Source organism: Mya arenaria, chromosome 9 (assembly GCF_026914265.1).
Source record: "Mya arenaria isolate MELC-2E11 chromosome 9, ASM2691426v1".
In the NCBI taxonomy this organism is placed as follows: Eukaryota; Metazoa; Mollusca; class Bivalvia; order Myida; family Myidae; genus Mya; species Mya arenaria.
Genome location: NC_069130.1, coordinates 28,695,066 through 28,712,084, shown reverse-complemented (window position 1 = coordinate 28,712,084; position 17,019 = coordinate 28,695,066). Strand labels below are relative to the sequence as shown.

At 33.5% G+C, this 17,019-nt stretch overlaps 1 protein-coding gene across 4 annotated transcripts in view; it reads right to left on the bottom strand.

Annotated features, from left to right (window-relative positions):
- Window positions 1–16,696, bottom strand: part of LOC128246718 (calmodulin-binding transcription activator 2-like) — a 62,845-nt gene extending 46,149 nt beyond the window's left edge. For 3 of the 4 annotated variants that reach the window (XM_052965091.1, XM_052965093.1, XM_052965094.1), the window contains exons 1-2: window positions 16,582–16,696; window positions 86–294 (exon numbers count right to left, since the gene is read on the bottom strand). In XM_052965091.1, coding sequence (XP_052821051.1) covers window positions 86–149 — 64 coding nt within the window. In that variant the 5' untranslated portion in view covers window positions 150–294; window positions 16,582–16,696. Of the gene's footprint in view, window positions 1–85; window positions 295–6,222; window positions 6,390–16,581 lie in introns of those variants that run through there. The other variant, XM_052965092.1, reaches the window with a different exon arrangement.
- Window positions 16,697–17,019: the final 323 nt, after the last annotated feature.

Sequence of the window (17,019 nt, the reverse complement as noted above, 5' to 3'; positions counted from 1 at the left end):
GTCTGAATATTTTTTGTCTCTGTTTAAGCTGAAATCAGACATGAAGTGGCTTATTAAGTAATCATTTAAAAATCACGCATCTAACCATGTGATTGTTGGACGGGGTCAGAAGTCATAACTGGGGTGAGGGTGACTGGGGGCGTGTCCATACGTCCCACAATGCACCTCGCTTCCTCTCCACCATCTACCCACAATGCCCTGCCACACTTCCTCCCTGTGTACGCTCAACTGTGTCAACCATCTACCCACGATAGTCTGCAACACTTCGTCTGTACTTATCTTTTGTCATGTCATCTGAAATAGAAAATACACAATAAGCATCCAGTCTTTATTCTCACCTTAAAGGGAATAAGACCATTGCCCTTAGAATTGCTTAAAGCTGCACTCTCACAGATCGAACGTTTTGACAACCTTTTTTTTTTTTTTTTTGTCTTAGAATGAGCCATTTTTTGCGAAAATCCATGTCTTATATAAGACTGCTGACAAAAGATTAGATTACAAAAATTGATGTTTTATGCATTATTCTTAAACTGTTAGTAACGGTTTAAGCCATAAAACATAAATTTTCAAACGGAAATATGAAAATCTGTAAACAGATGTTTTGTCAGCAGTCTTATATTATTGGTTTGCACATTTTTACGCAATATTTTTGCTCTTTCCAAGAAAAAAAGTTGTAAAAATGGGTAAATCTGTGAAAAGGCAGCTTTAAATAGCATGAAAATGCCTAAAATTGTGAATTCAAACTGCTCCTGAGTGGGGATCAGCGGCTCTTGTGTTTGGAGCATATTAAGAGCCAAATTAAAATAGCATATAAACAATTATCTGCAGTGCTCCAGCTAGGCCTTAATAGCAGGGTGTGGCACTCTGCCGACCTTTTACAGCACCTTGGTGCCTATTGACTATACTCTTCTGTTCCCCTTTATATGACAGAGTAAATTTTCAGAAAAAGTATATAAATAATACATTTATTTATCATTTTTACACTTAAGTAATAGCTAAGGTATTCATAACAACCTATTAGTACTGAAAGTAGTTACAACCCATACACAATAAGAATTCAACATTGTCCCATGCAAGTGCCCCATTAAGGCTTACTCATGCGCATCCAAAGTGCCCTTTCTCACCTAGCACTCTGTACTTTTCAAATACTGTCTGGAGCACTGATAAATGCTTCAAGAATTGAGGGCACACTAGGATTGCATATTTGGACAAACCGGTACTTTTCAGGATTGTGAATGGTCCCAAAAAAGAACAACCTGACATATATTCACACCAACTTGACGTGACAATAAAGAGCATCTCATCTAAGTCAGCTGGTACGGTTAGACTCAACACTGGCAAACCTACACAAGCAAGCAGACTGAACTAAAATACAATCAAATGAAAGACCCCACATCTTAAAGATAACTCATATTCCGCAAATTGAATATGATGTTAAACGTCTTCTTCTTGGTGTGCCTTCTTTTTTAAGTTTTGATAAAATCAACTCTGGAATGAAAGGTTCAATCTGGCTGTTTATTCAACTTAGCAGAGTTTGCCAATAAACACAGTGTCCAGTGAAGTTTGGTAAAGATTTTTGAGAAATGCTCAGGTTGGACAGCGAACATGACACCAAAGACTTAGTTCGCCGATTACAACATCATCTCTGTCAATCAGAGCACCATGGCCATTTGATTTGGAAAATGTACAGATGTACAGTCAAAAATTGCTATGTCGAACTCTGTAATCTCAATGTTCTAGTTCTGTCAAACTATGTTTTCATTTTAGTTATACATGTACACATTTTAAACTTCAGTTATATCAAATGTTGGTTATCTTGAAGTACTGTATTTCCTATTGTCCCAACAACTTCCACATAGAGTTTTGGCTGTTTATGGACGTTTTACAATGTCAGCATTATATAATTTAACTATTCTGCAAGTTGATTGTGTAGTAATTTGAATTTGGCAGTTTAGCCTAGTATTAGGACTTTACTATTAGAAATCTAAATGATTTATGCAAAAATACACATCAATACACATCATTGGAAATCAATTTGAACTAAGTAATACAAATGGCACATTAAAACACTAAAGTTATAATACCAGGTTATAATAATTATTATCATTTTTAATTTTACAAACAACTTCTACCAATGCATCGGCATACATCTGAACCTTATCCAAATGGCAGAAATGGCCGAGATGTTCAAATTGCATCCATTGTATTATGGCTGCCAATTGCTACGCATGCAACATTAAAACCCATAAATTTGCAAGATGCCTAATGCAACAACATTCTCTCATCTGTCAGGCGTATTGAAGTATTTCTCATTTCTAGGCATGGAAACATTTATTTAAACTTATATCCGGATGATTTTCCATGAATCACTTGTCTGTTCAAATATAAACACTTGAGTTCTAATTAATATTTCAAGATGAATGTTTGAAAGAATGGAAATAGACAGAATTGATTGAAGTTAACTCCCCTAATACATTTAATTTAAGAAACTTTAAAGAAACAATGGTCCATTGTCAAACAGGCGGTTAAAGATACACTCTTAATTACTCCCAAAATAAATAAAGGTTCAAAAAACACGGTATTTCTTATAACTTATGAGATGATAGTGAAATAGCAAATCTTTTAGCACTCACCAATCATTAAATAGTTTTGGGTGTTCAGTTACTAAATACAGCACTCACCAATCATCCAATAGTTTTGGGTGTTCAGCTATTAAATACATGGTAACAAACATGTTACCAGTAATTATATAAATGTTTTCCATAAATGCATTATTAGTAAACATGTAGTTAAAGGTTTATCACTCAAAATTTATGTTTGTTATAAATGTATATGTATAGATTTTGAATAAGAGTGTCACTTCAATCCAAATTTACATTTTCAATTTTATGTCATGAATTTTCATTAAAATGTATGCCATCTATGAATTTGTTTGGCCAGAACATAGGCGTTTTCATTTCGCAATATCAAAACATGTTTAAAAGGTTTGTAAAATTTTAAGACAATGATATACATGTATCATAAATGCAAGAAAATCTGAAAAATGTATGGTCTTCAAGGGCGTAGCTTCCTTTAGGCCGTGTAGTCCGCGGCCTACACATTTTTCAGAAAATCGAATAAATAATATTGCTAAATCTGCAATAAAAACTGAAGGCATAGGGGGTTAGGGGCTTAAATTTGAAATCCCGATAAATGCGCCTTAATATAAATTTAATTCAAGGTGAAAAAAGAGTGATATTTTTGTTCTCATTAATGTTTTTACAACAAAACGCACCAACCACAACCTAACTAAAATAAAAATCGGGGTGGGGTGGGGGGAGGGGGAGACACCCCAAGAAAGTGGCCTACACATTTATTTTCGTCAAGCTATGCCCCTGGTCTTACACGTAACATGTACCTCCATGTATTTAATGCTTGCAATATTATAGCTACAGGCCAAATGAGATCTTTTAATAAAATATCTGCCAATTCAAATTTGTATTAGTTTGTTTTCATTTTATAAGGTTTCTTTCATTTCTTTAGTTGTTTATTATATATCATGATAATTAAGAGCAACAATTATCCAAACATCCAAAATATCTTGTTGTTTTGATGTTCATAATCCAAACACCTCCAATGGCTGCATTCTTTTATCTTGACCTTTAAATATAACAACTTTCAAAAATAAATATGAAAACTACGACCTGCTCTTTTGTCAGCAGTCTTAAGTATATTTCTGGTTTCCAGTCATTTACGCAAAAAATTACTCATTCAGAGACAAAAAATAATAAAGTTGTCAAAGCAATCATTCCTTGAGAGTGCAGCTTAAAGGGGATTTTAAGTACATTGCTTGAAGCCATAAAGTACAATAAAATAATCAACGGTAATGGGGGCGAAATTTATAACCGTTACCAGATGATCATAAATCATATAATCAAGGGATATATTCGTTTGAATTCAAGTTTGGCTAGAAAGCAATAATAAATTGGTTTCGAACATATCAAAGAGAATTTATCACACTTATACTATATCAATTTTCAAATTAAATGCATCAAAAGAAATATAAATTCATGCCCACTAAAATATTCCAAACTTAAAAGTAATATAGTACAATCCTTAACAAGACCTACAAAAGTATCCCATCTAGCAATTATTAAGTGACATTTGGGTTACAAGGTATCTGATGTATGATTATTACATGTGAAATTTGGGTTAAAAGACACCTCATGAAATTATTATTATGTGAAATTTGGGTTAAAAGGTATCTGATGTACAATTATTATGTGACATTTGGGTTAAAAGGTATCTGATGTACAATTATTATGTGACATTTGGGTTAAAAGGTATCTGATGTACAATTATTATGTGACATTTGGGTTAAAAGGTATCTGATGTACAATTATTATGTGACATTTGGGTTAAAAGGTATCTGATGTACAATTATTATGCGAAATTTGGGTTAAAAGGTATCTGATGTACAATTATTATGCGAAATTTGGGTTAAAAGGCATCTGATATACAATAATGACAGGAAAAGTAAAATATTACACCAAATCAAGCTATCAGCTGACCTTGATTCTATGCCCAATTTCAGTTAAATTAAAAAAAAAATAAACAAATTAGTGCATTTTTTTTTTTGTAAAACATCATTTTTGCATTCATTTATTTGATATATTATGGGTAGTAAGCAGCAACAAATGTTTTTCACCCTAAACCAAAGTTATATGATAAAAAATATTATTAATAATTATGATCAGTTGATAAATAATTTGTTCGACCCTAAGCCTGACCGAATCATAAAAATTATACTCGTGACCTGGAAGTTTTTTTAGTCGCTTTATTTTTTCGGTTTTGTTTTACAAAATTAATTGATACTAAGGAAGTTAAAACAAAATCCCTGACATGAGGGTCTGCATGATATGGACAAACAAAGAATGGTTAAATTATGGCCCCAGAATCAAAATGTAATATTGTTACCAAAGACTTGATGACATTACAATTAAGCTTTAATTAATTTTGTTTATCTGATACCTTTAGATTGTACCAGATTTTTTTTTTTTTTTTTTATTAAATTGCCCAAGTCAATTCTATAGAGAACAACAGTACTGACGTTCAATATCCATGAACAGCATGGTGTTATGATGTTATTACTACACTCTCGGATGTACAAGACTTAATATGACATCAAATCTTAACACCAGATACCTTAAGTTAGTACATTTTTTATAATAGAAATATTAAGATTGCTCTACTCTTTACAATAGACAGGGGCGTAGCAACGGCCTAAAAAAACGTGCAGACTCGATAATTCCATGTGAGTTTGGAAACTTCAATATGCACATTGCACACTCTCAATTATTTGCAACTGTAACGTGCGTCGTCAACAAACACCAACAGATCCCTTCAGAGAAAAGCATGTTCGACCCTGAAGGGGTCCACTGGTCTCTAAATACAGTTAATTCTCAATCCATACAGAACCCAGGCTTTGCTAAGTTGCATATTACCAACCAAGTGAACATACGTACGGCGGCGAATTAGTGTAACAGTCCGCTGTAGGCGGCAGATGTACGTACTTCCGTCTATAACGGAATGTTATACTATGAACGCACATCTGCCGTCTGCAGCGGACCGTTACACTGATTCGCCGCCTACAGCCGACCGGTACACAATGATAACAATAAAATGAAGCAAAACATCCTGAATGTAGTTTAAATAAACAACAACCTTGCTTTGGTTATTTAAAATATATCAAACTCTTGAATTGATCAATGTGTTTGACTAGCGATAAGTTTTTATTGCATCCTTTCTTTTCAAAAAAGTTGTAGGACCACGCTTCACTTTAATTGGACATTAACATTAATGTGACGTTTTGAAGATAATGTCTTAAATACTTAAAATGTTATATTTAAAGCAATTAAAACAGACATAATTTTTTCTATGTAAAGGCCTCGCTGTATGCTTATTGCCTCTTTAAAGGTGTACCAAGTTCCATTTTAATATCATGAATGGTTTAAGAGTTATGGAAATGGTTAACATTAATTGCATGATGGCATAGACATCGAGAATATATATAGAAGCAATTGTAGTGTGTCATGGTGGGTAAGAACCAGCCGCTGGGTAAGCTCAGTTGGTAAGAGCACCATGCTTATGTTTCGGCAGTCGTGGGCATGAGCCCACACTGGGCACACTTTTTCTCTCAGGATTACTTTACAATTAAGCAAAATGATAACAATGAAAACATACCCGTGCTGATACAAATGTGTGAAACACTGCTCAATGAGTAAACCACTGCTCAATAGAAAAACACTGCCCAATAGTAAAACACTGCCCTAAAGTAAAACACAGCCCAATTAGTAAAATTACAGAGCAATGAGTAAAACACCGTCCAATAGTAAAACACTGCTCAATAATAAAACACTGTCCAATAGTAAAACAGTCCTCAATAGTAAAACACGCAGCTGTTCTAGAAGTCTTCCATATAAGACACGCACATAAATAATTTAATCGATGTTCATAAAACCAAGTGTGATCACATTAAATCTTGAACTTCCCTATTATAATCAATGTGTATGTGCACAAAGACAACTCAGGCTCCAGAATTGTGCATCACAGAAGCCTGATGGAATGATAAAAATCATTATATTTCTCATCACACAACAAATTTAGCCAAGGCAAGACTTTATGATCCACAATCCAGTAGAATAAAATCCTATAACGAGATGGCTTCGTTGATGATGCGAATTCACTGTGATATTGAACAGTTATGGATAATACCAGCTAGCCTGCAGATGTGAATGACATTTCAGTATGATGGCAGATATATGTGTACGGTAAACAGTTTTATGGTCTTGATGCACACAACGTGAGATCTCAGTTTCCCTATTAGGATACAATGGGCCAATTGTCAAAAAGTATTTTAAATTTAATTAACAACATTAAGTTAACAACATTTAGTTAACAACTTATTTTAAAGTCAATGTTGTTAACTTTCAAGTATTGACTGCACTCGTAGTTCTAGGGGCATGTACATACTTGTGGTCTGCAGTTTGTCTATTAAGTTTTGAGACAACTAATTTGGATATAATTCTGCTATTGAATTATATCAAACTTTACATAAATGTGTCCCTCATATACATATATATATATATATATATATATATATATATATATATATATATATATATATACACACACATATATATATATATATATATATATATATATATATATAAAGTTGATTGGTCCGTATATCACTATATTTTGATAAAAAAATGATCAAAATCCAGTTTTATGACGTCAGCAGTATGTCATATTTTTGGCCAGTCCGCACCTCGCCGAAAATGTTAAATGAACCGCTGATGTCTCACAACTCAAGTTAGTGCAGCTTGCTATTTTCACAACGGCAAAATTTGTCGCAAGTAAACATTATTAGCTTTGTTCTAAAAATCACATCTAGAGCGTTTTTAAAAATATTGAATGGTAATATAAAATGTTCGGTATATTATAAGAAGTATTTACACACCACTTCAGGCTATATGCATGTAGCATTTTAAGGGCTGGCCAGTCAGCCCCGAAAAAGAATGGGACTCGGCTACCTCGGTCCATATACACTTTCGTGGGCTGACTGGCAGGTCCCGGTCATATGACCCTCAGTGGTGTATTATAAAAAAAACATGAAGCAGTTCACAGTTTAAAGTTAAAAATGATGCTGTTAACAAGGTGGTTAACTTTAAGGAAGTTGTGAAACAATCTCCCCCCCCCCAAAAAAAATAATATTGAGATCATTCATTTTCAAAATGCAAAATTACAACAAGTATTTGACTGTACCCGATCAAAAATCCAGGGATTTCATTAAATGATCTTTTTGATGAATATTAACAGACATCATAAATGACTTGCAGCCAAAACAGAAAGCTTATTTTCTCATTATTCTTCTTTATAATAATGATTTTAGAGAATTAAGCCAAAAAAATACCAGACCTACCAGTTCTTAAATTTAACCAGGCTTGACTAGTGGGTCAGACAGATTCCGTTAATATTGAATCATTATTACTCCCTGGAAATGGGTTAAAAATTCAAATCGGACAGAAACTATCAAAAGTGGATGGTGAAAATATAAAAATCTGGTATCAATATAATATTTAAGACCTCATGATTTAATAACTCTTAAAATGTTTGAATACTCTTTTCAGGAGATCTGAGGCATCTGTAAACTGCAAATAATTGCCCAAAGAGTTGCACAATAAATGGAGAGTGCTACATGATTGTATAGTGTTACCATCTGGGAGAAAATTATAGTTAATATTCTTAATTGCGTTACATTTTAATTTTTCACATTGCTGAAATTTCAAAATTAACCCAATGCAACCAACATTATAATACTGTATTGGTAGCATAAAGCTTTTCATTTTTTATCTGTTTTCACCAGCAAAGACACATTTTATATGCTTATGCAGTGTAATTTCCTATTGTCTTTTTGAGAACCCTGCTCGATAATTAGTGACTAGCTCATGTTTCAGCTTAAAAAATAAATTTTCCTCGTCATGCATCAAAAAACACTTAAATAATAATTATTTTACTCTTCTGACATTGCAGTAAAAAATACTTTTAATTAAAGTATAAACAAAAAATCTGGTTGTGCTTGGGAGCGAACCCACACCAGTGGTCAAAAGAAAATAAGAAAAATGAAACCATGTCCACTCACCACAAGGACTAGAACATAAGCTGACTGATATTATAACCTTAATTGAATACATTGGTAGGATCACATGATAAAGTTAATGAGCCAATCACACTTCACATTTTTACTGAATCGCCTTACTAAAGCTTTTCAAAATTGTGTACTTCAAACACAATATTTGAGCATATATTAACATTTGTTGTAGGGTTCCAGTTGTCAATATGTTTTAACATGCCTTATGATTTATTTCATTTTATTTTGTTATAATTTTCGTAAAAATTGCATTTTTCAATCAAACCAAGAACAGATAGACGGAGTTTTAAAAGAGAAACAATTCAGGATAGCTTTAAAAGAGTGACATTTCTGGATAGCTTTAAACGAGTGACATATCTGGATAGCTGAAAAAAGAGAAACAATTTTGGATAGCTTAAAAAGAGAAACAATTTTGGATAGCTTAAAAAGAGAAACAATTTTGGATAGCTCAATAAGAGAAACACTTCTGGATATCTCTAAAAGAGGGAAAATTCTGGATAGCTAAAAAAGTAACAATTCTGGATAGCTTCAATAGAGGAACAATTCCAGATAGCCTTATTAGAGTAACAATTCTGGATACCAGTAGCTTAAAAGGTCAGTAACACTGCTGGATAGCTTAAAAGGAGGAACAATGTTGGATAGCTTAAAAATAGGAACAATTTTGGATAGCTTAAAAAGAGGAACAACTTTGTTTAGCTTAAAAAGAGAAACAATTTTGGATTGCTTAAAGTGAGAAACAATTGCGTCTGTTATGACATGGTAACTAAAACTCTAGGCTGGTAATCAATAGATTTCTTTCAATACTGGCTTCATTCACAGCTTCTCCATACAAACATAAGTTCTCATCTATTGAATGGAAAACTCTTATTCAGTGGATGCTCAATGTGAATTCAGTAATTAAATCGTTTTTTATGGCTTTTAGTAGTTGACGTAATGCACACTTTCACTGCGACAGAATTAAACATACATGTAACAATGCTTTAGAAGTAATGGCTCTAACATTTGATTAATCTTGGCTCAGTAAGACTTTATTATCAGGCGAGTGATAGACTTTGATGCTGAAGAGCTGAAAATCATTTTGCCAAATGGGTTCTGGGGGTATATAATTTAGGCCCCAAATGGGAGTCAAAAGGGGGCACAGAAGCAAGCTCCTTTGAGGGCTCTCCTAGCTACAAAATAGATGTCAACTGGGGGGGGGGGTAGGGGGGGGGCAAAACTATCAACAAATAAAGTAACAAACAAAAGCTATCAGTTAACTTTCAGTTTGTTAATAACCAGTTAAAAAACAAGAGCTGTTGTAAGATAGCATGCTCGACCAAGAGCTGTTGTAGGATAGCATGCTAGACTATTTGCTGCTTTGTCTTAAAAATGAATACAATACACATTTATATATAATTATGAAACAGGTGCCTGTCAAAAGCAATAAAAAAGACAAATTAAAAAGTGAAGGGAAACTCTGAAACAATGCAACAAAACCAGGGTAACACTGACCTTGACCCTGGGGGCCACAAATGCAATCCCATGAAAGGTCTCCAAAAATGCTCCCAACATACCAAGTTTTGTTACAGTATGCAACAACGTACATGTTGTACATCATTCTAAAAATCAGGTTTAACTTTCTGAAATTCTGGTTAATAAACTCTCTGAACCATGGTACTGCAATTTCAAGGCCATTCAGACAAATGGTTGCTAAAAAATTAAAGATGCTCAAAATGCAGATTTTATATGGCAGAGCTTGTTAAACAAATTGATACCAAGCTTTTTAAGTTTAGAATGCAGACTTGTTAGAACAAAAGTCTGATTTTGATAACTTCAATAGTATACAGTTATTTCATGGTTATTTGGGTAACAGTCAAAACTGTTGTCCTGGGGCGGAGGGAAGAGAACTGAACTGTTTGTTGCCTGATGCTAATACTTCAGAATGTTTTCCCCTATACCTGAAGGAACAACAGTTTTGACTGTTGACCAAAGTAAGAACCACAGAATAACTTGTTAATACTTATTTCGAAGTTATGTAAACCAAAAAGGTTATAACTATTTTTAACAAAGTGTTTAAAACAAATTTGTACAGAATACAGGAAAACTAAAATATGCTGGCTAAAAATAAAATTTGGAAATTTCAATGACATCACTGCGAGAGAGGTAGACTTAAACAGTCAAACTGTTAATCAGGGCATAGTTCAATCCAAGAAAATAGATACATGTATGTCTGATTGGTAATCCTATAATGAATTAACCAAAAGTTAAATACAAATAATTCTACCATTTGTGAGTTATAACAGGTTCATCATTATGCTAAATCAGGGGCAACTCCACGCCTTTGCATAAGAGGGGGCGTAACTTAGGGGGCGATACCTTTTGACCTGCAAACTCCCAGAGAACTGAAATTGATGGTTTTGCGCAGGTGTGTCCTCTGCAAGTGATAATGTTTAATAAAATCATTTGGCATTTTATTGAAAAATATTTTTCTCAATTGCCATGTATAGACAGATAAATAAATAAATAATAACCCAGGTTCAATTTGCACAAGTAGGTTTATTTGCCACTGGGGACAAATGTTGGGCATAATTAAACGCAGAATATGTCAATTAAGCATTCTTTGATGTAAGTGACCTTGTGCCACAGGAAAAAATCAATAACTACCCAAGGAAAAGGTGTAACATGGCAGTTCATAAATATATATATAATAATGGGACTCGCTCATGTAAAACATACTTTTTTGTATGACAAAATAAATTGCAGCAAATAATTATGAGTGTTAAAACTAAAGACCCTAAAAAATTGAACCCTTCAGGAAATGTTGATATTTGCTCAAATATTATCTTTGAAAATCACAAGTTTAATTTGCGTTAATAACAGCTTAGACTGAAAGAGCGATACATAGTTGTGTGATTGGTTGATTTGCATTTTCACATGATGTTATCAATCATTGACAATGTATTGTTAAACAGTGAAAAGATCCATCTCGATTATATAATAATGTATAGTCCCGAGTGGTTAAGGCATGTGTTTCCTTTTTTTCTTAGCTTTACCGGCATATATTCACACCACACTAAACACCAAAATACCTTTTAATACTATAATTGTATTTATTTGCAATTTTGATATGTATATCAGAGCTACAGATAAGGGTCGTAATGGGGGTAAATACACTTTAAAAATCGCCCATTACGACATAAAATCAAACAGCTGTTCATACAGGTACGATTAAAAATAATAAATAGGGCTTAACGTTCTTCCGAGTATTTTTATCATTCTAGCTATTACTGTTTTGACGAAATGTTAAACCGGCTTGTTAAAATTGATTCACTATCCTAAGAGACTTACAAAAGGCTACATGTATATAAAGCAAAGAAAGTAGTAAAAATGTTTAAATTAATCAGACTTGTAATTTGCTGAGCACTGTTTCAATTTTTGTGTAAGTTCTTATATAATTATGTACTATAAAAGCTCATTAAATAAAATAAGTCATTTATTTTTGTAATTAAATGTACCAGTACACTTAAGAAATCGCCATTACACTTTAATGAATGGTCAAAGGGTTTACCACAGGGCTCTCGCGAAGGGCCGACTTGGGCGAAGTGGTCGCCTAAAATTCCCAGACTTCGCCCATTTTTATCATCAAAGCGACATTGACTTCGCCGAAAATTTTAGCACATTGTAAATCTGTCAATCAGCGAGTATTTGGCCACTGTCCCATTAGTCAAAACATCGCAATTAGCCATTCATAAAATTTGATAATCTCCTAATCCGATGATTGGGCCGTGTCATCCAATACCAAAACATCGCCGGTAGGCGGAGCTATCGAAAGTTAACCAATCAGAATGTACATTGAGAAGACCCTGATCAAATGATATACATTCGTTAAAATGAGATAGATATGGCGACATAATTATGAAAAATTGTGTCAAGCATTAATGAAGTTAAAAAGTAATTGATATATGTATTGAACAAACAATGCAAGACATTTTAAACATTGTTACTTTTGAAGCAGTCGGTCATATCCATCTCGGGCCATCGGCAAGGTGGCGCCCAGAAAATCAATAACATGACGTATCACCAAATATTTAATATTGGTTTTAGTGAAATGCACATGATAAAAAAATTGATTTGTAAACACAACAAATATTATTTGTTTTGCTTTATGTAGAGTTTTAGTACTTACAGTATTTTCCTCCTGTTTACGATGTCAAAAATCGACATTTTGTCAGAACAATTTTCAGAGTTAATTTCTCAACCTCCCATTATGTATTGGTAAAGTTTTCATCAAGGACAGTGATTTAAATGTCATTTGGTTCTTAAATGTCAGCTTATTTAAAATCATTTAGCCAGAGACAAGTAAATAACAGCATAGCAGAATGTGACATTCGTAAATCTAAAGCCAACTGACATGGTTTGAACATTATAACAAAAGTCCTGAGCATATAAATATGGATTGGAAACTTCATTGATTGTCTATAGAGATTATTTTGAATGCTTATGAGTAGTGAGATTTCATTCCAAATAATATCCTGTAAAATAATTTAATAAGCGGAATTCCCTGATATTATCTTAGAATGTGCTCATGATCTGGGATAAATTATTTCTTCTGATCGGATAATCTAAGGCAATACCCGCCTTGAATTTATGTAGTCTTGTTCTTTAAACAATTATCTTTCTTGTTTAAAAGTATGTTTGTTTCCATTTATGTTAATCAGTACATTCAACGAATACAGATTAATTGCTCATATTACTACGACATACAAGTGGTAAACATGTCTGTGCTTATCTCCAGCAAAATTGACAGACATTAATTAAGATAACATGTATCTCCCATCAAAGAATTGGCAGATTTTCCCAATACTTTGTGAACACACACTAAGGTAGTTTAAATTTTTGGGCACAATTATATATATAATTTCTTCATTGATCAGGCAGTTTCCGATCCAGGGTTTCTGCCAGGCCTTTTTCGCTTGTTGGGCCCAACGTGCCTTTCTGCGGCAATGGCAATACTAAGCTTAGGCTTTCGTAATAGTTGACCGATAGTAAGAAAGCATGTCAGCCGTATAACTGGGTGCTTAGCTGCTATCGGAATGGTTGGCTGATCGCCAGAACGCTCTTCAGGAATATTTCATCATCCAAGCGCTTTCGTGGATTTACCTTTCCAATAAAACAAAACTTGACTGGCACAGACAACAATTATGCCAATTGTAATAACTCAACCATCTCCGGCAAGCTTCGTGATAGGCCACTTTGTGATAGACCTAAAGTACAACCAATACAACTTGGCCATAGCCAAAGCAATGTATATATTGTTATGTTTTGACATTACAAAACGAAGAAAAACACATCAAGCTCATAATAATTCGTTGGATATATATTTTTGGTGTAAGGAACTAATATTAAATAACATCTGGTAATATTTCTTATTTCCGGAATCCTGATTGGAATAACTAGCCACTTTTGGTAGAAAACAATTTGTACATGAAGGATTTGCCATATCAAAAGTTGTAAAAGAAATCTGTCAATGTACATTTTTTTTGGACTAAGCGCAAACCCTGCTATCCATTGTTTGTCTATCACTTATTTAAATACATTTCAAGTTGGCATTTTTTAAACAAATGTAAATTTTGTTTAATTGATTTGGATAAATTTCTCAAAAGTATTTATTTCCCTTCGCTTTTTAATCCTATTTTCCCTCTTGATACACGCCAAACGCACCATTTGCAAGTAGTCCACCTAAATGGCCGTTAACGAGTCTTTTGTCTATTTTTTTAATTTGGCAGACTCATGACGTCCACCATCCCAGCAAAAAGTAGCAAGCGGTCCTTGCGCAGAGAATCCTCGCGGCCACAATTTTGAAATTATCTCCGTTATAAATTCATTTCTACAAAAATATTATTGCCCACTATTAAACACATACTAAGTTATGTCAGTATGCCCCAAAAACTAGTCCAAATAATTGTACGTTGACAGATTTTTTTTAGATTTTTGATATGGCAAATCCTTCACGTACAAATTGTTTAGTATCAAAAGTGGGTAGTTGTTCCGATCAGGATTCCGGGTTAAAGCATATAGCGTCTATAAAATATCATAAAAACAAGAAATATTACCAGAAATTGTTATTTTATATTAGTTCCGTACACAAAAAATAAATATCCAACTTCTGATTATGAGTTTGACGGCTTTTCTTCATTTCATTCTGTCAAAACATAACGATATATACATGAAGGGCACCTGCAAGTCTTTAGGGCACAGTTTTAAATCGCTCGGAAAATTTCGGCCATGGCCGAGTTGTTACGATTGTATAAAGAGGTCTATCTCGAAGCTTTGTCGGAGGAGGCCGAGTTATTACGATTGTATTGAGCATAATTGTTGTTTGTGTCAGTCAACTTTCGTTTTATTGGAAAGGTAAACAACTTGTTTTTATGCATTAAATGCTTGTTTAGTGCAAAATAACATTTCACTTACATGGTAAAATATGAATATTACTCTTTATGATCAATTTCAGCAATAAAATACTTCACTTAAAACAATTTCAATATTTTCAAAACACCCCCGTTATTTGCACATTCCCGTTTAGACATTAGGGATTGGAAGAATCCCGTATAACACGTCTATTATTTTAGACTACCCCAAAAACATGTTAACTTATCATAAAACACTTACAAGTGTGGATTGTTTATCAAGTATCCCGATATCTGTAAATCTGGGACAAATCTGACTGGTTGTGTACATGTATAACGGTATTTGTGACCCATAATATAATAATGTGAAAATAACAACTCTAATGACAAATTAAATCCAGTTCAGATCACTGTTGGATAAAAATTGAACAACTTTGTCATTATTATTCAACATCAATGCATATTATTACAGTATATCATTTCGCCCGTTGTTAAATGGTAGAGAGTTGTAGAGTTACAGGGATACATTAGTCCAAATAATTGTACGTTGACGGATTTTTTTAGATTTTTGATATGGCAAATCCTTCACGTACAAATTGTTAAGTATCAAAAGTGGGTAGTTGTTCCGATCAGGATTCCGGGTTAAAGCATATAGCGTCTATAAAATATCATAAACACAAGAAATATTACCAGATAATGTTATTTTACATTAGTTCCATACACAAAAAATAAATATCCAACTTATAATTATGAGTTTGACGGCTTCTCTTCATTTCATTCTGTCAAAACATAACGATATATACATGAAGGGCACCTGCAAGGCTTCAGGGCACAGTTTTAAATCACTCGGAACATTTCGGCCATGGCCGAGTTGTTACGATTGTGCAACGAGGTCTATCTCGAAGCTTTGTTGGAGGAGGCCGAGTTATTACGATTGTATCGAGTTGTTCCCCTTCGCATAATTGTTTTCTGTGTCAGTCAACTTTCGTTTTATTGGAAAGGTAAACAACTTGTTTTAATGCATTAAATGCTTGTTTAGTGCAAAATAACATTTCACTTACATGGTAAAATATGAATATAACTCTTTATCGTTTATGATCAATTTCAACCATAAAATACTTCACTTAAAACAATTTCAATATTTTTTAAAACACCCCCGTTTTTTGCACATTCCCGTTTAGATATTAGAGATTGGAAGAATCCCGTATAACACGTCTATTATTTTAGACTAACTGATACATAAGAAATGTCAAAATAATAAAAAAGTATCCCTGATCGCTCATTATTGTAGCTACATTTGCAAGCTACGGTTAAAATTTTCGGAGCCCCTACTATTATGCCTGCTCATTAAAGTTGCTTAAACTGCGCCCCTGCTTTTGCGGATTTCTGTTAAACTGAAGCAGGTCCCAGCTCAGAGCTGTCAGATTCCAGAAAATGGAATATTAGTCTTCTGGTTATCGAAACTGTCGTACGCATCGGAATAAGTATGTTTGATTTACTTACCATATGTGAAATTATTTTCCTGATAAGATTTTTGCTGATTTATTCAAAATGTAAAGTAATTTGGACCAGTTACAAAGATTATTCCTTCGAGAAATTGGCAAGAATTCACTCCGCGCAAGCTCGACCGGAAGTTTACATTAGTGTTTTTCTATCGACCACTAAAATCGTCATCATCAATCATATTTAACGTAATCGTCATCATCGTCCACACCACCATCATCTTTGACTTTATCATCATCATCATCATCATCATCATCATCATCATCATCATCATCATCATCATCTTTAGACCTTCGAACTGCAAATCAAATCAGATATCATTAGATCTACTTTTTGACATGACGTGTTAATTTTTTTAATGCTTCAGGGTTACAAAATGGAACATATGGTGTTAGGGGGTTTAAACTAGTGTGAATTAAAAAAACACTTTATTTAAAT